This window comes from Protopterus annectens, chromosome 16.part0 (assembly GCF_019279795.1).
Source record: "Protopterus annectens isolate FY-2018-M chromosome 16.part0, PAN1.0, whole genome shotgun sequence".
In the NCBI taxonomy this organism is placed as follows: Eukaryota; Metazoa; Chordata; order Ceratodontiformes; family Protopteridae; genus Protopterus; species Protopterus annectens.
In genome coordinates this window covers 566,821,588-566,848,398 of record NC_056750.1, presented here as the reverse complement: position 1 = coordinate 566,848,398, position 26,811 = coordinate 566,821,588, and the positions used below count along the sequence as shown (strand labels likewise).

Here is a 26,811-nt window from a genome sequence, read left to right as displayed (position 1 = left end):
CATCATCTCAGGTTGCTCACTGTTCTATTAAATGTGGCTGTGTTGCAGCTGATGGCCTCGTCTAGGGCTGCTGCTTTTGGTTCTGTGTTGAGGAGGTATTCTTGGCTTCGACTCCAGCCTTTGCCTGATGATGTTAAGGCTAAGCTGATGGATGCTCCTCTAGATAACAAACATCTTTTTGGTGCTGCTGCTACTGAGCTGTTTAAGTCCCTTCAGGAAAAGGGCAAGGCTTTACAGGATTTGAAAACTATTTTTGTTTCACCTGTTCCCAAGTTTCAAAGGAATTACCCTAATAAACCTGCTTTTGTGTGCAGACAGTCTCACCCCTCTCCAAAGATAGAAGGATGATAGAAGGGCTTCTCTTGCTAAGTCCACTCCAACTGCTTCAGCTCAGAAGCCTCCTTTTCCAGACAAGCCAGGTGCTGCCCGACTATCCTTGCTTTTGTCTTCAGCCACATTCCTCTATCTCTTCATCTTTCCTTGTCCCTTCCTGTTTGGTTAAAGATCAGTCAAGATTTTTGGGTTCTGTCCTTAATTCGTCAGGGGTATAATATGGTGTTGACATTTCTTCCCCCTGTTTTGTGCATTCTTCAGGAACAGCTGCCCCTTTTTTCTGTAGGTGATCTGGGGCCTTCTGTCTCAAGGACAATTCAAGAAGGTTCAACTCCTCAGAGGGAAAGGATGATGTTAAGTTGTCTATCTCGACTTCGTTCTTGCGGGTTGGGATCGGAGCCGATCCTTGGCTCCGACTCAGCCATCTTCTATAGCTCGAGAGCTGTTTACTGGCTCGAGGCTACCCCCTTATCCAGTGACGCCTAGCGATTTTTACCCAGATCTCGTTTGCCGCTTCAGCTGCGAGGTGTCGTTTTTGTGGCTCAGGCTCGTATAAAGTTTTTTGTATAACTTTCTTACTCTAGAATTCTATATTTTCAGTGTTTATTGTTAGATTAGTCTTGTTTTTTTGTGTAATAGCTAGTGTTTAGTAGTATCCCTTCTTTACCTTGTAGAACTCGTTTAACTTAGAGAGTTCTCCCCCATCCCCCCCCCCCATCCTCTTCTTGTCAGGTTAGTCGTTTAAGTTAGAGGAATTCCTTCTACCTTTCTTCATAGGCTAGCCATTTAAGTTAGAGGCTTTCCTATTAAAAAAAAAAAAAAAAAAAAAACCTTTATCTATAGTCTTGTAGTATAGAGTGTTTTTTGTGCAGACTGTATTTTGCTTTGGTAGCTGCTGTTGTATTTGTTGTTTCCTTCTTTAAGGATGTCGAAGGAATCCAAAGTGTCTGGATTCAAGAAGTGTGACTGATGCTGTCAGAAAATGTCTCTGACAGATGGGCACACTTCTTGCGTCTATTGTTTAGGCGCTGTGCACCTTCAGGACTCTTGTTCTATCTGCCATGCCTTTAGTCCAACAGTCCTGCAGGAGCGTAAGAATAAGCTTATTCTCAGGGGTCTTTTAAAACCCCAGGATTCACCGGCCAAGAGCTCTCAGCCTGAGAAATCTCCTAAATCTACCAAGTCGTCGGCTCCAAGTTCGGAGCCGTCCTCGGTTCAGACTCTACCTTCTACTTCGGTTCTGGCTGGTACTGATAAGACTATCTCCCCATCGGCTCCATCAGAAACCTCGGAGCCTTCGCGGAGCCACAAGAGGCTGAGGTCCTCTTCACTGGAATCGGTACATTCGGCTCCTCGGTCTCCTCTGCTTCAGAGCAAGCGCAGTCACCGATCCTCTCACTCCTCTTGATCCTCTAGGTTGGCCGATCACGATGTGGAGAGAGTGGTCAGTAGATTGCTAAAGTCGCAGGCACTTGCCAAGATGTTGTCCAGCCCTCAACAGGTGTCTGCTCAGTCCACTTCTATCGATGTTCCTCCTCCGACTCCAATGAGTTCCGAGCCGGAGTTCGTTGGGGTTCGAGTAGTGGAACAGTCTGCTCCGATAACTCTATCTCCTTCGGTTCTGATGTCCGCGCCGATCCCTTCGGTGGTGCCTTCTGTCGAGGGATCTGGGCGCCGGGGTTCCCTCGTTGGCTCCGAGGGGGCGAGTGGCTTTGGACCCTTGTCCGACCCCGTTCTCCCTCTCGGAGCTTCGGCGCAGGTGAGCTCGGCTCCTACATCGGCCTCGGAGCCGTCTCCCTCAGTGCGGAGAGGGATTCCAATTTCTTCGGAACCTGAGCTTTCTCTGCATCGTGGCAGGGACGTCTTCAGTGTCATGAGGAGTGTGCTGGCCACTGAGTCAGCTCCACTATCGGTCCCATCGGCTCTGTCCCATGTAGTGCCTGTGCCATCCTCTGCTCCTCCTTCAGACCCAAAGCGTAGGGAACCGGCGGTCCAGGGCACCCCATTGGGTGTTTTCTCCTCTTCCGAGGCTGCCCCTGATCATTCAGAGGAGCCTCCTCGTAACAAGAAGTGCAAGAGGAAGCACTTTGACTCTCCTGAGTCTGTCACTTCTGATACAGATTTAGATGATTTGGAAGGATCCCCAAGATCCCCCTCTGAAGATGTTTCCTTCTCGGACATCCTAGAAATGCTTAAGCAGAGGGGGAACTGGAACCCCTAGCCCCTACCAAGGATGAGTCTGTATTTCTGGATGCGTTCGGTTCCCGACCTTCCACCTCCTGGGTTTCTCCGCCTTTCGATCCACTTATGGCAGTGGTGGCTCGAAAGGCTTGGTCAGCTCCTGATACAGTGGAACCTACTCCCAGGAGACCTGGCAAGTTCATCACAGCACCCCAAGATGAGCAGTTTCTTACCAAAGGTGTTCCTGTTGATGCCATGGTGGTAGCAGCAGCCACCACCAAAAAAGAGTTAGCGGAGACCTCGTCTGTCCATCCTCCTAACAAGGAGTCTAGGACCATGGACAGATACGGGAAGCGAATGTACGCTTCAGCGACCTTTTCTATGAGGTCACTGAACTACTTATTTCATTTTAACCGGCTTCAGGGGGATCTCCTTAAAGAGCTCGGAGATACCCTTCAAGATCCATCAGCTGAGGGGGCTCAAGCTAAAGTGGCTTCCCAGATGGCGACGCTTAATTCCGTAGTTAACTCCTCCATGAGGCTCATTTCCTATTCAGCTGATGGTGCGAGTAGAGCCGCAGGTACGGGTGTGGCCCTTGAGGCATGCATGGTTGCTGCTGTGTAATTTTGCGTAACCCTTTAGAGCGTCATTCACTAACACCCCCTTTGATGGTTCCTTTCTTTTTTGGACCACAGGTGAAGGACACTTTGACTAGGTGTGAGCAAGAAGGCAAGACTCTCTCTGCCGTGGGAGTCTGTTTTTCCACTCCTTCTAGACCATACCCCAAAGGTCAGAAGAGTGGCAAAATGTGGTTCTGAAAATTCCAGGGAGCTTTGCCTGACAAGTAGCGATTTTTCCTCCAGGGGCAGAGGGGGAAACAATAACAACAGATGCTGCCTTCATGGCAGAGGGGGTCCGCAGAACCAGGGCAACAGAGAATCCTTCTCTGATGAGCCCTTTCAGCATCCCTGAAGGGTTGCTCGGCTGCTCACCTCTGGAGGCAGTCGGGGGAAGACTTTCACTGTACCCAAAAGCCTAGCAACATTTAACACAAGACAGATGGGTACGGTCCATTATATACAGAGTTTACAAAATTCCCTTCTGTCAACCCCTCTTATCGTCAAGAAAACCACTTCCAGATGTTCCACCCAATCTGAAGGACCAAGCTGTAATAGAAGTTTCACAACTGCTAGAAAAAGAGTCATCCAGGAAGTCCCGGCAGACCAGCATGGATCCGGAACTTACTCAAGGTTCTTTTTGGTACCAAAAAAGATGGGACTGGAGACCAATTCTGGATCTCAGCAGACTAAACAGGTCTGTACAAAAAACAAAGTTTCGGATGGTCACGCTTCAGTCCATTCTACCCTTTCTGGGTCAGGACAATTGGATGTGCTTGATAGATCTTCAGGACGCGTACTACCATATCAAGATGGACAAGCACTCCAGGAGATTTCTTCGCTTCTGGCTGGGAGCCAGTCATTACCAGTTCAGAGCTCTGCCGTTTGGTCTCACCACAGCCCCCAGGGTGTTCACCAAATGTATGGCAGTGGTCACGGCTCACCTGAGACATCGAGGATTCCAGGTGTTTCCATATCTAGACAACTGGCTCCTCACTGCTACTATGAGGCATCAACTTCTACAAACCAGAGACTATACACTCACAATCTGCTCCCAGCTAGGCATTACAATAAACTTCGAAAAATGTGCCCTGTTGCCCTGTCAATCTATCACCTACGTAGGAGCAGACTTAGACACAAGGAACATGTCTGCAAGGCTACTGCCAGAAAGGCTGTCTACAATTCGTCAGTAAGTATGAATTCTGATGCAGAGCAAAAGAATCCAAGTCAGGTTCGTCCTTCAAATTCTGGGTTCCATGGCGGCAGCCATTCTTCTAATCCCACTGGCCCACTTTCACATGAGGATCCTTCAGTGGCTTCTGTTCTCACAGTGGTCTTTCCAACAGCTGCCCATGTCTCACATGATCATGATTACAGAAACATGCAAAAGGCACCTTTCCTGGTGGATGGTCATCTCACTAGTGACTCAGGGTAGACCCTTCATTCAGCCTCCGGTAGCCACAGTGACCACAGACGCCTCCCTGATCAGGTGGGTGGGGGGCATTGTCAGGGCAGGACAGTCCAAGGCACTTGGCAGCCTCACGAGTACCACCTGCACATAAACATCCTAGAAATGAGAGCCGTGCTCATGGCATTGCAAGCCTTTCAGAACTCTCTTCCTTCTGGGACCATTGCAATTCAAACAGCATGTCAGTGGTGTGGTACATCAACAAGCAGGGCGGAGCCAGGTCCTACCCCCTGTGTCTAGAAGCACAAAGACTGTGGCAGTGGGCGATTTCCTCCCAATGTTTTCTGATTGTGATGCACATCCCTGGGAGGTCCAACATCATAGCGGACAGGCTCAGCAGAGCTATCTTCATGCCTCATGATTGGTCTCTAAATCAGGAATTTGCAGATCTTATCTTCCGCAAATGGGGACAGCCTTGCTGCGATCTTTTTGCCACCCCCTTCAACAGCAAATGCAGCAACTACTTCTCCCTTCTTCCGCTTCCAGGTTACTCACCCAGAGACGCTCTAGTCCACGATTGGCCTCGGGGACTTCTTTGTCTTTCCTCCGTTTCACCTGATTCCAAAACTCATACAGAAAGCAATATCGTTGGGTTGCAAAATGATCCTCATTGCCCCTTACTGGCCTTGACAGATATGGTTCCCGTTCCTGCACCATTCCCTTCTCGATCAGCCCTGGACTCTGGATCCGATTCCAGGCCTACTGATTCATCAATCAGGCGGGTTGCATCAATCCCTCCAAACCCTCCAGCTCACAGCTTGGTTGCTCCAGTTCCAACCCTAGCCAGGCTTCCTAGCATTTCCCCGGCAGTACGTGGGATTATTGTCTCCTCTCACAAATTCACAACCATAAAAACCTATGCTAGTAAATGGAAACTTTTTCTTGTTTGGCAGGGGCTAGGAATGTAGATCCCTTTTCAGCCTCAGTACACGAAATTCTAGAATTCCTAGCACAGCTTTTTCATTCTGGGTCCACTTCTGCTACAATCAGAGTTCAATTAGCGGCCATTTCTAACTTTCATGTTGGTCTGTCAAATTCAAACATTATGTCTCATAATCTCTGTAAAGCTTTTTTGAGAGGGGCTACTCTCCTTGGGCCTCCAGTGAGAGATCCCCCTCCTCCTTTGGACCTTAAACTGGTATTAACTTCCTTAACTGTGCCCCCTTTTGAACCAGCAGCGTCCTGCCCTATTAAGTTTCTATCTTGGAAGACACTTTCTGGTAGCTATTACTTCAGCCAGGCGCGTCTCTGAACTTCAGGCACTGTGTTCGTCCTCCATACTTGGTTTTTCATAAGGACAGGGTTGCTCTGAGGACTAATCCTTCATTTCTTCTGAAAGTCTGCTCAGAAAATAATTTAAACCAATCTATAGACCTTCCTGTGTTTTTCCTGAATCACACCAACAAGGCAGAGTACAAATTACACCAATTGGACGTTCATAGACAATTGCGTTTTTACCTGCACAGGATTAAGGAAATAAGGAAGTTGGACCAACTATTCCTTTCCTATGCTCTAGGCAAACAAGATCTCCCAGTTTCCAAGGTGACCTTATCCAGGTGGTTGTCTCACACTATTACTTTCATTTATCAACTAAGGAACAAATAGTTACCTATCAAACCAAAGGTCATTCTACTAGGGCCTTGGCCACCTCTGTAGCCTTCCAGTCTAGGTTGCCCATGGATTCTGTCTGTGCAGCTGCTACGTGGGCAAATCTTCATACCTTTATTTCTCATTACAAGCTAGATAAGATCTCCAGGAGCAGAGCTGACTTTGGTTCCACTGTTCTGAAGAGTCTGTTCCAATGAGCCACCCAGGATTGTAGGTGCTAGGGACACTGTCCCAACCAGCAAGAATGAAGGCGAGATAGACAACTTAACATAAAGAAGTTATGTACCTACCATAACGTTCCATGTTAGTTGTCTTAATCTCGCCTTTTTTCTTGCGTCCCACCCTCCATCCCCCTGTCCTATTGAACAGAGAGGAGTTCTGGTTTCACTGGATGAGTGTTCTCTGCTTTGATGTTCATCGTGTTTCACTGTTGCAGTCATTACTCTTGGGTTATCCTGCTGGCAGGCTACTCTATCGGCCAGAATTCCAAAGTCTAGGTCCGGCGTCGGTTGCTGTCGCCTCTTCCCTGACGTCAGTGCGCCAGGGGTATAAAAGATGTAGCCAATGCCATTTTCTTCAGTCTTTCTTGCCGCGTGGTGCCCGAAGCAAAAGCAGTTCGCAAGTGCCGGTCGGCCGACTCCTGAGATTTTCAAATCCTAATTTCAGAACCGAAGTCTTCATTAAAGCCAAGTACCCCGTTGGGGAAACTTTTTTTCTTGCTCCAGACCGATGTCAGAAAAAGTTAACAGTTGTATTTCTTGTGGGAAGCAAATATCTCAAGGATTTTCACTCTTACTGTATTCCTTGCCTAGGCCCTGATCACAACTTTGCTAGTTGTCGGTTTTGTGCTAGATTTAACCGACGCACTATCAAGCGTCTGTTCGATTTTGCATTTCATTACTTTGGCCAAAGATTTAATTATATAATGCCGTCGGAACAGCCGACAACCGGAGTTTACAAAAAACGAAAGGACAAGGATAGGCATCCGAGGTCCCAAACCGACGACGAAGCCTGTACTAGGCCAGTTGCCGGTTCATCGGTTCTCAGTGAGGCGCTTTCGCAGCCCCTGGTGCCCGCTACTTCAGAGCCACAGGCTGCTACCGACTCCCACATTTAGCCGACTGGGCCTCTGGATACTCAAGGTATTGGACACTCGGAAATCACTCCCTCAGATGGGTCCGTAGACGCTGAGCAGGCATCGGCTTCTGAGGGTGTCTTCAGACCTACACAACTATATATTAAGCCATCCTCAGCTTCAAAGGCAAAGACTAAAGCAGCTCTAAAGACAAAGAAACAAGTACAGCATTCTCCTACTCAGACTTCCATGCCTAAAAAACAGATGCTCAAAATGACCGAAGACCTAATTACTTTGATCAGGGGCTCCCATCCCCCTCCTGATAAGAGGCCTAGGCAAGAGACAGAGTATGATTCTTCTGATCAGGTTTCTATTTCCTCCAATTCCTCTTCTGAACAGGATTACTCCATGCTTCCCTATGAGGATTCTGATGCTGAAGAATCCATTTCTTTAGCCTCTCCTTCTGAGGATTATTCTTTTGGGGAAAACACTGCCTACTGTGAGGGAGCATTTCCACTGGGAGAGCCAAGATTATTCTGAGTCTAAGAAAAGGCTCAGAGACTTTCTGCTTCTTCCTCAGCACAGACCCCTTGCTATTCCACCTGTTCTAGACATTGTAAATGATGTTTTTTCAGAGTCCAGTCTGTCCCCTGACTCTCTGCCCCCTGCACCTGCTAAGCAAGATAGATACTACAGGGTCCCGGGTTCTCATAAATTTCTATATAAAAACCCCACAGCTGACCCAGAAACTATATCTCAGGGTCCCAAGGGGGTTAAAACTTCCACTGCAAAAAACCCTGTCCCCTCTGATAGGGATTCTAGGGCTCTAGACAGATGGGGAAAAAGTTTACACTTCTGCCACCCTGGCTGTAAGGGCTTTAAATTGTCAGTTTCATATGCTTAAATATCAGCAATATTTAATGCACTACTTAAGCAGAAAATGTTGACAAATACTGAATGTTCAGAGAACAAGGAATTGCAGGATTTATTGCATGCATCTGAACAGGTGGGAAAGCATACTTTGCAATGTGGTTATGATTCACTGGAGGCCTCTTGCAGGGCCGCTGTTACAGGTTCTGTTATTAGAAGGCAAGCTTGGTTAAAGGAACAGAATCTGCCTGATCATGTTAAAGCAAAGTTATTAGATGCACCATTACAGCATGATACTTTGGTACTAAAGCAGAAGAGGTGTTGAAAAAAAATGGAGGATAAAGCAAAATCCATGCAGACAGTCAAGGATTTCTTACAGGTACAACCACCCAGGTTTAGCAGGAACTGGCCTTCAGAAAATTGGTCCTTTCCAGTCTCCGACAGACCACAAAGAGGCAGATACAGGTGTCCCAGAGGCAGATCTCAGCCCCAAGGCTCATACAGGCCTAAACAATGGGGTGCTCCTACCTCCAAAAGCGGAGAAGACAAATCACAACCTTACAGGAAACAGTCCCAATGATTTTCCTCTACCAGTTCCAAGCAGTTTTCTTTTGACAGCCCCCTTAGGGGGAAAACTAGCACTTTTTTCATCAAATTGGCAAATGGTTACCCAAGACAAATGGGTACTGAACATAGTGTCCCAAGGCTACAGGTTCCATTTTCACACTCTACCAAGGTCAAAGGGCATGCCAGACCTGCCACACAATCAGTGGGCAGAGGCAAAAGCAAATTACAGCCCTCATGGACATGAGGGCCATTCAGCATGTACCACAACATGAGCAGGGGCAAGGATTTTACTCCAGACTTTTCCTAGTACCCAGGAAGGACAAAACCTGAAGACCAATCTATACTAAATACATTTCTGGAAGTACCAAAATTCAAGATGTTGACTCTACAGCATCTACTGCCCATGCTGGGCAAGAGGGCTTGGCTCGTAACTTTGGACTTAAGAGGCATACCTGCATGTTCCAATCAGACAATCTTGCAGAAGATACCTCAGCTTCATAGCTGGCTCAATGCATTACCAATTCTCTGCACTGCCCTTTGGCTTATCTACTGCGCCCAGGGTCTTCACAAAATGCCTTGTACAGAAAAATGGAAGAGATTCTGTGCTTGGAACCAGGGACAAGGCATTGACATGTCTGTACCAAATATTCCTCAGATTTTACAATACCTGAGATGCTGAACAAAGGCCTTTCTTTCTCATCAATTAAGATTCATGCCTCTGCCATTTCAGCACATTACAATACAGAACCACCTGTCTTTTCTCATCCTTTGATAAGGCAGTACCTCAGAGGGGCCAAAAACCTGAGGTCCCAGGCCTCCAAGGAGAGCACCAATTCCGGCCTGGGACCTCAATTATGTTTTGGAAAAACTCACACTGCCTCCTTTCGAGCCAGCATCAACAGCAGATATAAAATTCTTATCCTGGAAAACAGCTCTGCTCCTAGCAATAGCCTCTGCAAGGCGAGTCTCGGACTTACCAGCACTCATAGCTGTGGAACCTTTCATCATTTTTCATCCAGACAGGGTTTCTCTGAGGACAAACCCTGCATTTATGCCTAAGGTGGTGTCCACTGTGGCCCTCAACCAAACCATTCACTTGCCTACCTTTTACCCAAATCCACAGAACAAGGGTGAGAAAATTCTGCATTCTTTGGACATACACAGGCAGTTGCGCTTCTACTTGGACAGAACTAAAGCTTTCAGAAAGACTAAGCAACTTTGTGTCATATGCTGCAGGATGACAAGGAAAGGCTATCTCAAAACAGACTATTTCTAAATGGATAGGCCATTGCATCCGTTACTGCTATTTTCAACATGGCAAATCAGTGCTTAAGGGCATTAGGCCTCATTCGACCAGAGCAGCAGCCACTTCAGCAGCCTTCCTCAGAGGAGTACCAACCAAAGATGTCTTAGAGGTTGCAACTTGGAGTTCAGTGCACACCTTTACACATCACTACCACTTTGCTTGTACATGAAGGAAATGTTATTTTTGTGCATGTATTTCTTATTGGTATATTTTTCAGCCTACCTATTTGGGGCACCTGACATCTGGAGCAAGAAAAACTGAAGAAAATGGCGTCGGCTGCATCTTTTATACCCCTGGCGCACTGACGTCAGGGAAGAGGCGATAGCAACCGACGCCGGTCCTAGACTTTGGAATTCTGGCCGACTGAGGGTAGCCTGCCAGCAGGATAACCCAAGAGTAATGACTGCAACAGTGAATACACTCGAACATCTACATTTATGGTAGGTACACAACTGTACTTTTCCTCTACTGACTTAGAGAGTATAACAGGTCTGCTCAACCTATTTGTATAGACAGGTGTATTCTCTGGCTATGTCAGGGGTTAGCTATTTCAAACGAGATCAGGATAGCTATCGCTAGGCATCATGGGATAAGGTGTAGCCTCGAGCCAGTAAACGGCTCTCGAGATATAGAAGATGGCCGAGTCGGAGCCGAGCATCGGCTCCTATCCCAACCAGCAAGAAAGAAGGCAAGATGAAGACAACTAACATAGAACATTATGGTAGTTACATAACTTCTTTTTCTTCGTGTTTCACTGTTGCAGTCATTACATTTGGGTAATCTGCTGGCAGGTTTCCCTCAGTCAGCCTGAATTCCAAATTCTTGGGTCCTGCGTCGGTTGCTGTCTTCTCTTCCATGACGTCAGGTCGTCAGGGGTATAAAACATGCAGCCGACACCGTTTTTTTAGTCTTTCTTGCTGCACGGTGCCCGAAGCAGAAGCATTTTGCAAGTGCCGGTCAGCCGACTACTGAAATATTCGAGTTTGAGTTTCAGAACCGAAGTCTTCACTAAAGCACACCGTTGGGGAAACTTTTTTCGTGCCTTTTACCAGTGTCAGAAAAAGTTAATAATTGTATTACTTGTGGGAAGCAAATACCTCATAAGGATTTACATTTATACTGTATTCCTTGCCTAGGCCCTGATCACAATGTGCCTGGCTGCCGGTTTTGTGCTAGATTTAACCAACGCACTATTAAGCATCTGTATATTTTTGCATAAAATTATTTTGGAAACAGATTTAACTACCCAAAAATGTCGTCGGATAGCAATCTGACTACAGGAGTACATAAAAAACGCAAAGAAAAGGACAGAGAAAGGCAGTCGAGATCCAAAACCGACGACAAAGCTTCTCCTAAGCCAGTCGCCGGTACTCAGTGAGGCGCTTTCGCAGCCCCTGATACCCGCTACCTTCCAGTCGCAGGCTTCTACTGACACACATGTGGTGTCCGGCATGCTGCAAGATACTCAAGGCATTGGACCGACGGATGGGTCCGGAGCCGCTGAGCAGGCACCGGCTTCTGAGGGGGTGTATTCAGACCTCGACATTTACATATCAGACCAACGACAGCTGCAAACCCAAAGACAGAGGCAACTTCTAAAACTAAAAAACAGACGCATGAGCCATGTGCACAGGCCTCTATGCCTAAAAAACAGATCAAAATGGCTGAAGACCTTATTACCTTGATCAGGGGTACCCATCCCCCTCCAGATAAGAGGCCTAAGCAAGACACTGATTATGAATCTTCAGATCAGGTTTCTATTTCTTCTGATCAGGAATTATCTATACCTCCCTAGGAGGATTCTGATGCGGAGTCTATTCCATCTGCATCTCTTCCAGAGGATTATTCATTTGCAGAAACCTTGAATACTTTGAGGGAGCATTTTCACTGGGAGAGTCAAGACTTCTCAGAATCAAAAAAGAGGCTCACGAATTTTCTTCTTCTCCCTCAGCACAAGCCTTTACCCATTCCCCCTGTTTTAGACATTGTGGATGATGTGTTTTCGGAGTCAAGCTTGACCCCTGACTCCTTACCTCCGGCTCCCAGTAAGCCTGACAGATATTACAGGGTCCCTGATGCACATACATTTTTATTTAGAAACCCTGCTGCTGATCTTGAAACTATTTCACAGGGTCCAAAGGGAGTTAAGGCCTCAACAGCAAAAAATCCTATCCCCTCTCACAGAGATTCAAGGGCACTTGACAGATGGGGAAAAAGGTTTATACATCTGCAACCTTGGCAGTCAGGGCCTTAAACTGTAAATTTCATATGCTTAAGTACCAACAACATGTTATGGGATTGCTGAAACAGAAAATGATGATGATTTCAGAATGTGCAGAAATTAAAGAATTGCAGGAATTATTGCATGCAGCTGAACAAGTTGGAAAGCATACTTTGCAGTGTGGTTTTGATTCCTTAGAGGCCTCCTGCAGGGCCGCAGTTACTGGATCTGTGATTAGGAGGCATGCCTGGTTAAAGGAACAAAATTTGCCTGATCATGTTAAAGCTAAATTGCTAGATGCACCTTTACAGCATGATTCTCTGTTTGGTATTAAGGTAGAAGAGGTTTTAAAGAAAATAGAAGACAAAGCTAAGTCTATGCAAACTGTTAGTCTTCTTACAAGTGCAGCCAACAAAATTCAGTAGACACTGGCTTACAAAACATTGGTCCTTTCCTGTGTTGGACAGTGCTCAAAGGGGCAAATCCAAATGCCCAAAGGGTTCCAGATACCAGGCTCAAGATTCATACAGGTCAAAGCAATCTACCTCCAAATTAGGGGGAGATAAAGCGCAAACCTACAGAAAACAGTCCCAATGACTTCCCTCTGCCTACACCAAGCACTTATCTTTTGATAGCACCATTAGGGGGAAAATTAGCACTTTTTGCTCAAAATTGGCAGTTGTTAACCCAGGACAAGTGGGTACTAAACAATGTCACAGGGATACAGATTCCATTTCCACACACTGCCAATGGCAAACAGTTGGCCAGATCTGCCCAAAAATCAATGGGCAGAGGCACAGAAACAGGTTATGTCCCTCATGGATATGGGGGCCATTCAACCAGTACCAGAACAGGAAAAAGGACAAGGTTTTTACTCAAGACTGTTCTTGGTACCCAGAAAGGACAAGGCCTGGCGGCCAGTAGTGGATTTATTGATTTTGAACACATACCTGGACATTCCAAAATTCAAAATGCTGACTTTGCAGCAGCTTCTGCCCATGTTGGGCAAGAATGCTTGGCTGGTGACGTTAGACCTAAATGAGGCATACCTGCATGTCCCAATAAGACAATTGTGCAGAAGATACCTCAGATTCAAGGCTGGCTTAATGCATTATCAATTCTCTGCACTGCCCTTTGGCTTATCTACTGCGCCCAGCATCTTTACAAAGTGCCTGGCACCAGTAATTGCATTTTGCAGACAAAGAAGTATACAAATACATCCTTACTTGGACGACTGTCTCATTCAAGCAGAGAACAAGGACACTCTTCTTCGACACCTGGCGTTTGTGAAAAGGCTTCTAACATGCCTGGGGTACACAAACGAAAATAAATCACAACTGGTACCCTCTCAAAAGATAACATTCCTGGGTGTAAGCTTGAATACAGCTGCCCAGATGGCTTACCTTACGCCAGACAAACAAAGGCAACTGACTACTTACTTCAAACTGATGGCAACAAAAACCCAGTCTTCTGCAAGACAAGTTCTGCAGGCTCTGGGCTTCATGGCATCCTGCATCCTACTAATTCCATATGCAAGGCTGCAGATGAGGAAACTTCAGTGGTACCTAAAAAGTTTATGGAGTCAGCATTCACGCTGTCTGTCAACAATGATTCCTCTCATTCCCTGCCTGCAACAGGAGTTTCTATGGTGGGCAAAGGCCTGTCACCAAAACATGGGATGGCCCTTCACTCTACTCCCTGACCACCAAACCTTAACAACAGACGCATCAGATTATGCTTGGGGCCCACATGGCAGAAAGATGCATTCAGGGCATATGGGCACCAAAACAAATGCATCTACATATCAACCAGAAAGAGATGCTAGCTATTCAAAATGCCCTAACAGCCTTCAAGGACTTACTTCATCCAGGACAACTACTGGTAAAGACGGACAACACCACAGTCATGTGGTATATAAACAAGCAAGGGGGCACACATTCATTCCCCCTTTGCAGATTAGCCTTGGCACTGTGGGACACAGCTTTGACCTACCAAATACATCTTCAAGCTCAATTCCTGCCTGGAAAACAAAACACTCTGGCAGACTATTTAAGCAGAAACCTTATGGATCCTCACGAGTGGAATCTAAATCCACAAGTCTTCAGCATAACAGAGAAATGGGGGAGCCCAGACATAGATCTAATTGCCTCTCCTCAAAATTATCCATTGAAAAGTATTCTGCACAAGGACTTATCACAGACAAGCATGGAAAGTGGACGCCCTATCCTTCAGTTGGAAAAACCTATCAGTTTACTGCTTTCCTCCTCTGCCTCTTCTACCCAAGGTCCTCCTAAAAGTCAGACGAGAAGCCAAAGATGATATTAATTGCCCCGGACTGGCCCCGCCAATAATGTTTTCCAATCCTAAGGAACTTGTCTCAATACCTAGCATGGACCTTGCCTCAAAGACCACAACTACTGCACCAGCAAAACAATCAGATACTGCACAATCAACTACAGACTCAAAACCTGGCAGCATGGCTAATCATGTAATCATACAAACAACATCTCTCAGTAAAGCTGTGATGGATGTTATTTTGGAAGCCAGAAGGCCTAGTACTAGAAAATCGTATGCTGACAAGTGGAATAGATTCTGTGCTTGGAATCAAGCACAAGGAACTGATACAGCAGAACCAAATATTCCTCAGATATTACAATACTTAATTGAGATGCTTGACAAAGGCCTATCTTTCTCATCAATCAAAATCCATGCCTCTGCCATTTCGGTGCTTTATAACACAGAGCCACCAATCTTTTCTCATCCTTTCTTAAAGCAGTATCTTAAAGGAGCCAAAAATGTAAGGCCCCCTAGAAGATCACCATTACCTGCATGGGACCTCAATTATGTGTTGGAAAAGCTCACCCTGCCTCCATTTGTACCAGCTGCTACTGCTGATATAAAGTTCGTATCATGGAAAACAGCTCTGCTACTAGCAATTACTTCAGCAAGAAGAGTTTAGAGCTACAGGCCCTCATGGCGGTAGAGCCTTTTATCATATTTTACCAGGACAGGGCGTCTCTGAGGACAAATCCTACTTTTATGCCAAAGGTGGTTTCCAGTTTGGCTCTTAACCAAACAATTCATCTGCCAACATTTATCTAAATTCGCAGAACAAAGGGGAGAGAATTCTGCATTCCTTGGATGTACACAGACAGCTAAGATTCTACTTGAGCAGGACTAAAGCTCTAAGAAAAACTGAGCAATTACTAGTGTCATATGCTGCAGGATCAGAAGGAAAGGCTATTTCAAAGCAGACAATTTCAAAGTGGATAAGCCACTGCGTCTGTTTCTGCTACTTACACCATGGTAAACCTGTGCCCAAGGGCATTAGGTCTCATTCCACCAGAGCTGCAGCTATTTAAGCAGCCTTTCTCAGAGGAGTACCAACCAAAGAATTCTAGAGGCTGCTGCTTGGCGTTCTGTTCACACCTTTACAAAGCATTACCATTTGCCTCTCTATGCTAAGTCCAGGGCAGGCTTTGCCACTGCAGTGCTGCAGGTCCTTATAGCTGCACCTAATGCTGTTTAGCTCCAGCCTCCCAACCATAGCTTTGGGATTCTACCTAAATGCAATGACTGCAACAGTGAAACATGAAGAACATAGTGCAGTTGTGTACACTTACCATAAATGTAGATGTTCGAGTGTATTCACTGTTGCAGTCCAGGTTACCCTCCCGCCATCCCCCTGTCATTCTGAAGTTTATCTTTTCTTCACTATCTTCTACAACCTATGTGGTGTATTTGCTTGTAGATGAAGGTAAAGTTTATATTGATGCATGTATTTATATGGGGGCACCTGACATTGGGGGCAAGAAAAACTAAAGAAAATGGCGTCTGCTGCATGTTTTATACCCCTGACGACCTGATGTCATGGAAGAGAAGACAGCAATCGACTGAGGACCCAAGACTTTGGAATTCAGGCCGACTGAGGTAAACCTGCCAGCAGATTACCCAAATGTAATGACTGCAACAGTGAATACACCCGAACATCTACATTTATGGTAAGTATACACAACTGTACTGTTTTACTCCAGAATGTTTTTGGTCCCCGGGAAAGAAGGTACCTGGAGACCCATTCTGGATCTCTCTTAGCTAAACAGCTTTTTGAAGGCTCATTCCTTTCCGATGCTATCCCTTCAAACTTTGTTTCTGGTTTGTCTTCCTCATGCTTTCCTGTTTCCCTGGATCTAAAGGATGCATATCTCCACATTCCTATGGATTCCCTTTTCAGGAATTTTTTGCGTTATTCTGCTACCGTACATTTTCAGTTCTTTGCTTTGCCTTTTGACCTGTCTGCTGCCCCAAGGGTCTTCATCAAATCCCTTGCTCTTATGATTGCTTTTTGCAGATTGAAGGGAGTACAGATCTTCTTTACCTGGATGACCTTCTCATTCAGGCCTCTTCTCCTGTGATTTTACTTAAATATCTTCACTTTGCTATCATCTCCTGCAAAGCCTAGGATTTACAGTGAATTTCCAAAAATCATTCCTGAATCGTTCTCAGGATCATGTTTTTCAAGGGTACAAGCTTCAGACTGTTCAGTGTTGGCATTTCTGTCTCCTCCCAAGGCTTTAACTCTGATTGCTTTCTTTCAATCCCTTCTTCCTTGGGCTTGATTATAGCTAGGGAGTTTCCAAGAGCTCTGGGATACATGGCTTCCACCATTCCTAGGCTTCCTGTGGCCAAGCTTCATATGAGAAGGCTCCATTGGTTCCTAAAGTCGGTCAGACTTCAACATTGTCATCCTTTGGATTTTCCAATTCCCCTTCTCCCATGTCCCCGGCTGGAATTTCAGTGGTGGAATCATCAGTTGCCCCTTAACCCAGGGCTTCCTTTTCAACCTCCAGTTCCCACTCAGTAACACTTTACAAATGCCTCAAATATGGAATGGGGGGCAAAATCTCATCTCCTGTGTAGACTAGCTTTTCAGGTTTGGGATTTAGCTGTCTAGTACTTTTACATTCCCTCAGATCAGAACATTGTGGAAATGTTTCTGCGCGGGTCCATAACACAGACTCACAAGTGGGTACTTCACAGAGATGTGTTTCTGGACATTGTCCACCAGTGGGGTACTCCTCAAGTAGATCTTTTTGCCTCCCCTCTGAACAGAGAATTTCCTCTCTTTTGCACCAGTGTCCAGTGTTCTCTGGCTTGGAAGGTGGATGCACTCTCTTTTTCTTGGAAGGGGATTTTTCTTTATGCTTTTCCTCCCCTTCCTCTCGTACCGAGGGTCCTGTTCAAGATAGACTAGGATGCTCCCAAAATCTTGTTGGTGACTCCTTTTTGACCCAGCCAGCACTGGTTCCCTCCTCTTTTGCATTTAGCTAAAGGCAGTCATCCCAAGCTACCTCAAAGGGTGGGGCTACTTGCACAAGACAAGGGGTCTCTCATCCATTCCCACTTGTTTAGTCTTCAGATGACATTGTGGATGATGGGGGTTTGATCCCTTTTAGGTACCGTTTTCTGAGGACATGCTTCCGGTCCTGCAGGAGGCCAGGAAACACAGTACCAGAAAGCTTATTTATCCAAATGGAAGATATATTCTATCTGGTGTCTTTCTCGTAACCTGGATCTGCTTACTGTGGATGTTCCTTTGATTCTCTATTTGTGTTAATTGCTCAGTGCTTGGTTGGCATACTCTTCTGTTAAAGCCCACCTTTAGGCTATTTCTGCTTTTCTGCATTTGACTCCTCTAGCTTCTTGATTTGAGGTCAAACAATTTCTTAAAGGCATCCTTTACATTAGGCCACACAGAAAGGCTGTTCCTCCTTCCTGGGACCTTAATTTTGTTTTGGAAAAAAATGACTTGGGCTCCTTTTGAGCATGCAGCTTCAGCTTCCTTACAGTATTGTTCTTGTAAGATTGTTCCATATGGGTGTCTGATTTGTAAACCCTTATAGCTTGTTCCTCCGTTTTTGCTTTTACATAAGGGCATGGGTATCTCTTTGTACTAATCTTTCTTTTATGCCCAAGGTAGTTAATGAGTTTTCTCTTAATCAGTCTATTCATTTGCCCACTATTTTCCCTTCTCTACAGTCTGCTAGTGAGAAGGCTCTTCACACCTTGGATTTATATAGACAGCTCAGATATTTGGATAAAACTAAAGTCATTCATACATCTAAGCATCTTTTTGATGTCCTTCAAGGATGCATCTGCAGTCCTTACAAATGGGTTGTCCTGTCGTCAGGCAGCCCTTCGGTCGGCCGGATTCCAAAGTCTGGGTCTGGCCTCGGCTGGTGTCGCACTTCACCCGACGTCATAGCTGCAGTTCTTCGGGTATAAAGGCATCAGCCAACGCCATTTTCCCCAGTCTTTCTTGCCGCGTGGCGCCCGAAGCAGAAGCTGTTCGCAAGTGCCGGTCGGTCAGATCCAGAGATTACTACTACCGAATACTACTTCGAAGACTTCTAAAAAGCTAAGTACCCCGTTGGGGACTCTTTCTTGCCTCAGCCGATGTCAGAAATAACTTGTGGGAAACAAATACCTCATAAAGATTTCCACTCTTACTGCTTACCTTGTTTAGGCCCAGACCACGACGTAGCAGCTTGTTTGTTTAGCCTGTGCTTCTTTCAACCGACGGACGCTTAGACGTCGGTCGGAGTTTGCTGAACAGTTTTTCGGCTCAGATTTTGCGTACATAATGCCGTCGGATCCTCCGACTTCACAAGTTGTTAAGAAACGCAAAGAAAAGGACCGACACTCGCGGTCCGCGGTTTCGGCCGAAACCGCGGTTAAGCAAACCGCGAGTGTCTCGGTTTCGGCCGAAACCGAGCAAACGGTTCTATCTTCAGCCGAATCCATGACTACTACCGAGGCCCCTTCTAACCTCGTTGAATCGGCCTCTGAAATTCAACCTGCTACTGTGGTTTCACAAGAATTATCGGACACCATCCCTTTGGATGTTTCAACCCCTGCGTGGTGCTGCTAGGCCGCCTGCAGCCATGTCCATAAAGGCCTTTGCCAGGGCTAAAGCAGCCAAAACTTCTAAGTCTGTGCCTGTTAAGCCCCCCCTCTCACAGGCCCAGTTCCAGTTCCCAAATGCTCACTCTGGCAGAGGATCTCATCTCTTTAATAAGGGGATCCCAAACTCATCCAGACAGGGCCTCTCAACCTCCTCCAGAAAAGAGACCTAGAGCAGAGCCCCCTGAGCCAGTGTCCTCAGTTGATTCTTCTGATGATACAGACAATACAGACCATCCAGAGGCTCCTTTTCTCCTTATGAAGACTCCGATGCTGAGGAATCGATTCCTTCTGCCTCTCCACCAGAGGAATTTTCCTTTGGGGAAACCTTACATGCCATGAGAGAGCAATTCCAATGGCAGGGGCAAGATTTCTCAGATTCAAGGAAAGGCTTAGGACTTTTTTGCATTTACCACAACATAGGCCTTTAGCTATACCTCCAGTTCTTCCTGTTGTAGATGATGCATTTAATGATGCTTGCACTGCTCCTGATACTTTGCCTCCAGCCCCTGCTAAGCCCGATAGGTTCTACAGGGTCCTGGACACGCATCACCATTTATACAAGGCTCCTTTTGCAGATCCCGAGACTATCTCCCAGGGGCCTAAGGCAGTAGCTTCGACCTCAGTTAAAAACCCTCTCCCCTCTGAAAGGGAATCCAGGTCCTTAGAGAGATGGGGTAAAAAAGTATACACCTCTGCTACTCTCTCAGCTAGGGCATTGAACTGTCAGTTTCATATGATCCAATACCAGGAGTTTATGCTTGACCAGTTAACTAAGAAACTGTCCTCTGATGATTCTTTAGATAAGAAATATGTTCTAGAAATGGTGCATAACATTCAGCAGGTTAGTAACCATTCTTTAAAATGTGGCTATGATGCACTGGAGGCTTCCTTTAGATCAGCCATGACTGGCACAGTTATAAGAAGGCATGCATGGTTGAAAGAACAGGTCTTGGGATCATGTTAAAGCAAAACTATTAGATGCTCCTATGGATAAGGTCAGTTTATTTGGTTCTCCTGCTCCGCAGGTACTGAAGAAAATGGAAGAGAAGGCAAAATCTGTACAAACAGTGAAAGATTTCTTACAGGTTCAGCCTCCAAGGTTTAGCAGGAACTGGCCTTCCAAAAATTGGTCCTTTCCAGACTCCTCTAAAACACAGAGAGGCAGGAATAGGCGTTCAAGAGGCAGAAATCAATCCAGAGGAGGTGCCTACAGGGGACGCCAGTGGCAAGGTAACAACCAGCGAGGCACAGACACAACTACTACCACTGCAACAGGACAATCACAGTGACTTGGCTCTGGCACCGCCTACCAGGGAACAAATAGCAGCACCCTTAGGCGGAAAGTTAGCCTTACTTTCAAAAAACTGGCACTACATCACAAGAGACAAGTGGATTTTGCAAACTATAGACCAAGGCTACAGGTTTCATTTCCATACTTTACCAGGAAAAAGAGGAATGCCAAACCTACCACCAAATCAAAAGACAGAAGCTCTAAAACAAATAGCTCAATTAGCAAAGATGAGAGCTGTGGAAAGGGTACCATCTATGGAACAAGGAAAGGGATTTTACTCCAGACTATTCCTGGTACCAAGAAAAGAGAAAAATTGGAGGCCTATTCTCGACCTGTCCGCTTTAAACACATTCATCATTGTTCCAAAATTCAAAATGCTGACCCTACAGCAACTTCTTCCCATGCTGGGCAAGGAGTATTGGCTGGTGACTCTAGATCTCAAGGAGGCATACCTGCACGTCCCCATACGACCAAATTGCAGAAGATACCTCAGATTTCTTGCAGGATCAGAGCATTATCAATTCTCAGCATTGCCCTTTGGCTTATCTACTGCGCCCAGAGTGTTCACGAAATGCCTGGCATCAGTAATCTCTCACTGCAGGCTTCAGGGAATCCAAATATATCCATACCTGGACGACTGCCTGATACAAGCGGACAACAAAAACAAGCTAACAGAAGACTTACAAAGAGTCATTTGCTTACTGCAAGCCCTGGGATATACAGTCAATATAAAAAAATCAAGACTGATACCATCCCAAAGAATAACCTTCTTAGGTGCAGAATTGGACACAGTAAAACAGATGGCATCCCTAACTGCAGAAAAACAAGAACAACTTCCTCTCTACTTCTTGGCATTAACAAAACAGAACAAACTAACAGCAAGGAAAGTACTGCAGGCCTTGGGCTTCATGGCATCCTGCATAATCCTGGTCCCTCATGCCAGACTGCATATGAGAAAGCTACAGTGGTACCTGAAGAATTTATGGTCTCAACACAGGCACAGCCTAGAAACCGAAATACCACTAATTCTATGCCTGAAACAAGAGTTCCTATGGTGGGCTCAGGCATGCCAGTCAAACCCAGGTTTGCCCTTCCACAGCATTCAACCAAGCCAAACCATCACAACGGACTCCTCAGACCTCGGTTGGGGGGCCCACATGCTGGACAAGTGCATACAAGGTTATGGACTCCAGATCAGCTGCACCTGCACATAAATCAAAAGGAAATGCTGGCAGTAAAACTAGCAATCCAGAATTTCAGACCATTCCTCCAAGAAGGGCAGTTGATGATAAGGACAGACAACACCACAGTCATGTGGTACATCAACAAACAGGGAGGCACTCATTCATACCCTCTATGCCGGATGGCACTGGACCTATGGAATATGGCTCTGAGCTACAACATTCAGTTACAAGCAATTTTTGTACCGGAAAAGAAAACATCCTAGCAGACATATTAAGCAGAACTACCTCGGATGCTCACGAATGGATGCTACACCCGGACATCTTCAAGGTCATCACAAGGAAATGGGGACTGCCACAAATAGACCTATTCGCATCCCCACTCAATCACCAGCTCAAGAAATTCTGCACAAGGACGTACCACCCACTTGCTTGGAAGGTGGACTCTCTATCCTTCAGTTGGAAAGGCCTGACAGCATATGCATTCCCACCTCTTCCTTTGATGCACAAGGTGCTACTGAAAATCAAAGAGGAACGCCCAAGGATCATTCTGATAGCTCCAGACTGGCCAAGACAACATTGGTACCCATTACTGAGGAGCATGTCTCGGGGAAAATGTGGACACTACCCTGATTCCTTTGCTGTTAACTCAGAGCGGCTACAACACCCTGCATCCAAACCTGAAAACTCTGCAGCTGACTGCCTGGAACATTACATAAGAGCAACTAACCCAGATTTATCCCAAAGGGTTAAAGACATTATCCTTGAGGCCCGCAGACCTTCAACAAGAAGGAACTATGCAGGAAAATGGAAAAGGTTTCTCATTTGGAGTACTGAAAGGGGAAAAGATGTGTCAAAGGTAGACATTGCCAACATCCTGGAGTATTTGGCAGAGCTTTTCCATACAGGCCTGTCCTATTCCTCCATCAAGATACATGCATCAGCTATTTCTGCAGAATACAGCTTGATCCCCTGTCTTCTCGCATCCTCTACTCAGGCAGTTTCTGAGAGGAATTAAAATGTAAAACCTCCTAGGAAACCACCATTACCAGCATGGGACTTGAACTTTGTGCTAGAAAAATTGACACTCCCCTTCGAACCAGCAGCAACAGCAGATCTTCAACACCTATCCTGGAAAACTGCCTTTCTGCTGGCAATTACCTCAGCAAGAAGGGTTTCTGAGCTACAGGCTTTAATGGCAGTACAACCCTTCCTAATCTTCCATCAAGATAGTGTCCATGAGAACAAATCCTACATTTATGCCTAAGGTGGTATCCAGAGTGTCTTTAAACCAGGCTATCCACCTACCTACCTTCCTCCCCAATCCACAGAACAGGGGGGAAAGACGGCTGCATACTTTGGATGTACATAGACAGTTGCGCTACTACCTGGACAGAACCAAGGGCAATAGAAAAACTGACCAGCTTCTGGTAGCATATGCAACAGGAAGGGAAGGAAAAGCAATTTCAAAACGGACAATCTCCAAGTGGATAGGCAATTGCATCAGATTCTGTTACTCCTACCATGGAAAGCAAACTCCACAGAACATAAGGCCTCATTCTACAAGGGCTACAGCCACTACCACAGCTTTCTTACGAGGAGTGGCTACCAAGGACATTATAGAGGCTGCTACTTGGACCTCCGTGCATACATTTGCCAAGCATTATAACTTACCTTTATACTCTAGATCCCGAGCAGGGTTTGCCACTGCTGTTTTGCAAGGGATCCTAACTACACCATAATTTCTTCTTCCTCCTCCCCTAGTTTGGCTATGGTATTCTACCCATTTGTAAGGACTGCAGATGCATCCTTGAAGGACATAGTACAGTTTTGTACCTACCATAAATGTAGATGTCCGAACAGGAATGCATCTGCAGTCAGGATTACCCACCCTCCTTCCCCTCTGTGGTATTCCTAGGGTATTTGCCCATCTAATAGCTAGCTGGGGGGGATCTCTTATGGTGTATTTGTTTGTATATATGTACATATATGCTTATTTTTTGTGTCTGCCTTCTACTATTTGGAAACATTGGCATTTATCCAAAATTTAGCTATCCAAGAGGGCAACTGGCATCTGGGGCAAGAAACACTGAGGAAAATGGCGTCGGCTGATGCCTTTATACCCGAAGAACTGCAGCTATGACGTCGGGTGAAGTGCGACACCAGCCGAGGCCAGACCCAGACTTTGGAACGACAGGACAACCCATTTGTAAGGACTGCAGATGCATTCCTGTTCGGACATCTACATTTATGGTAGGTACAAAACTGTACTTTTCCTTTCATCCTAGGTCTTTAAGTTTGGGTGTTTCCAATAAAAACATGTCTTCCTGGATATCTAAAGCAGTTTCCTTTTGTTATCCCTTTCTTGGGAAAGTCTTCCAATGGAAATATTTCTACATGGCCCACCTAATTTGTAAGGGTATCTCATCCTGGGACAAAGGTGGTCATAACATCCCTGTATTCTTCCCTTATAAGACCCATTGTTGAGTATAGTGCCTCTTTCAGCATGTACCTCACAAAGCACATGCAGCAGATGGAGAGACCACAGAGGTTCCTCACCCGGAGAATCCAGCGCCTCACACATCTACCCTACACATATAGGCTAAAAACCCTGTCCCTCTACTCAGTCTCCTGCAGACTCCTCAGAGGTGAACTCTGTCTGGCATACAAAGCAATCTGAGACCCAGCCCTGATGGGACTGTTGCATATCTGCAAGTCAGGCTCCACTCGAGTAACCCGCATGTGCGACTTCAACCTCGTCTGTGACATCAATAGGACTTGTTGATGGAACAGATTTGTGTCCCAGACACTCCCCCTTTTGTGGAATAGAGTTCTTCTCCACGGAAAGCAGAGTACCTCATTAAACCTTTTTATGCGCAACCTGGATAGGGAACAGAAAATAACTCCCTGGGATTCCACATGAGTCCCTGCTTGACAGTAGCACAGGGTGCTGACGTGTTGGAACGTGGGCTAAATTCTTGGCTAGGCTTGTAAGGGCCTCAGGGCCAATAGCCTAGTAACTTCCTATGAACTTCTATTAAGGCTCATTCTGCCAAAACTGTGGCCTTTTCTGGTGCTTTTTTCAAAGGTTTGGGTTCTAATTCTATTGAGGCAGCTACTTGGACTTTTGTCACCAAGTAGTACAAGTTGGATGTTGCTCCAAGCGCTAGACCTTGTTTTGCCAGGGTTATCCTACATGATTTTCTTGAGGGCTCTCCTGGTCCTTCCTCCTCCCAAGTTTCTTCCTGAGCTTTTGTGCTTTCCCTGTTGTAAAGAATACTGCAACAGTAATATGGAAGGACATAGTACAGTTGTGTAAAATCTTACCATAACCACAGGTGTCATTCTCTTGACTGTTGCAATTTTCTCTCCCTCCCTCCCCCTGTTTCTTTTCTCCTTCTTGATGTACTTGTTACCTCTGTCTCCTTAGACTGTTGTTCCTTCTGGGGCTTTTCATTTGTGAGGATGGTATGTTTGTACATCACTTTTACGTGCATGGGGAACATACGTATGACATACTGCGTACAGATTACAGCCTAAAGCTTAGGCGTACTGGCCGGATGTTGGGCTACCTTTGGCAGGGTATCCCCATTGAAAAGTATATTAGAACAGTGAAGAGGAGGACTTCTACTGTTATGGCAAGATTTTACACAACTGTACTTTTCCTGCTGTAGAAGCCATTGGCCAGCCTGAATGTCCGAGATTTATTCCCCTTCTCCTGGCTTGACGGACACCGCCACTGCAGTCCTGCAGCGGTAATGTGTTCACATGCATCATCCAATGTTCAAAGACTTTGATCTATGGTATGAAAAGGGTTGAACCTGTAGAAACTGCAAGTGGTCTGCTTAACCCTTGTCGGCCTGGTTCTTTCTGAAAGCAAGTCCTGTATAAATTCTTAAAACGCAACAAGTGTTCTTTGATAAAGCAAGTTGGCAGACTGAACACTTCTGGTCAGTGGAGAACCCTTTTATTTCAGTCTGCATCCATTTTTCCTTGTATCTTGGTGATGTAATTTGGTATATGCTTCGTGGAATTTTTAGTTTATTGTATCGTCTGTGTTTGGCCTGATCAACTTTAAATGAGCAAGTCAAGACAAAGACATTCACAGAAATCTGAAAGGTAGATAATCTTTTGGGATGTGTGCAGGGTCTTTTATTAGTGACAATTCAATCTTACAGTTATACGTAGCAGTGTGCCGTTTCAAAACTGAATGACGGTGAACTCAGACTGAGTTTTCAGCTTCCTAATTATTCTTTGTTGTACATTTCAGGGCAGTAATGTCAGAAGACTTCAAAGTACCGGATAAGATGGTGGGCTTCAGTAAGTATTTCATTGTCCATTTATAAAGCAATAAGTAAAGTTGGTTTTGGTTATCTAGACTGCAGTCAAGGGATAACAAAGTGTTCCATTTTACTGTTTTTATTTTTTAGTTGCTTGAGTTTTTCAATTGGTGCTTAAAGTTGTGAAGTGGGATGCTGATTGAATCCTGTATACTTAGAGACAAGACTGTTACCGTTGCTGTGTAGAGTCAGACATTCATACAGTAGACTAACAGCATAAGTGACTCAACTGAAATGCTTTGCATTGTTACTCTGTGAGGTGGTACAGTGGTAGCATTGTTGCCTCACATTAAGAGGTTCTGCTGTTCGATTCACGGCTGGAGTGCCTTCTGTGTGGAGTCTGCATGTTCTCCCCTCGGTCGAGTGACCTCGGAAAGACATGCGTGAATGGGCGTGCCTTCGCTGAAGATTGGGCGTCGGGCTGGCAACTCGGCACCATAAAAAATCTACTGCCAATCATTAGCGGACCGGAGTTCCGCTGTGGTGACCCCTAACCGGGAAAAGCTGAAAAGACAAACAGATTGAAAGGCAACACCATGTAGTAGTAAGCAGAAGATGTAGTGCTAGCTGTCGTTTTAGTCATTTTGTGAACCACAGAGATTTAGTTTTGGGGTGAGAAGCTTAACAAACAAACAAAATCTGTAACTAGTGTTCTGAAGAAAAGTAATGCACTCTGACTCACCTTTGTGGGTTTAACCTTCATAGTGATCTTCCAGGCTATTTTGGGTATTTTTAGAGGTCTGTAAAATTTTTTTATAGTTACTAATTAAGGGGTTATTTTTTAAGAAGT

The 26,811-nt window shown here is 45.6% G+C and overlaps 1 protein-coding gene across 1 annotated transcript in view; it reads left to right on the top strand.

The window, feature by feature from the left end:
* FUBP3 (far upstream element binding protein 3) overlaps window positions 1-26,811 on the top strand; it is a 1,726,332-nt gene that overhangs the window by 316,110 nt on the left and 1,383,411 nt on the right. The window contains exon 4 of the mRNA XM_044058146.1: window positions 25,952-26,001. Coding sequence (XP_043914081.1) covers window positions 25,952-26,001 — 50 coding nt within the window. The remainder of the gene's footprint in view (window positions 1-25,951; window positions 26,002-26,811) is intronic.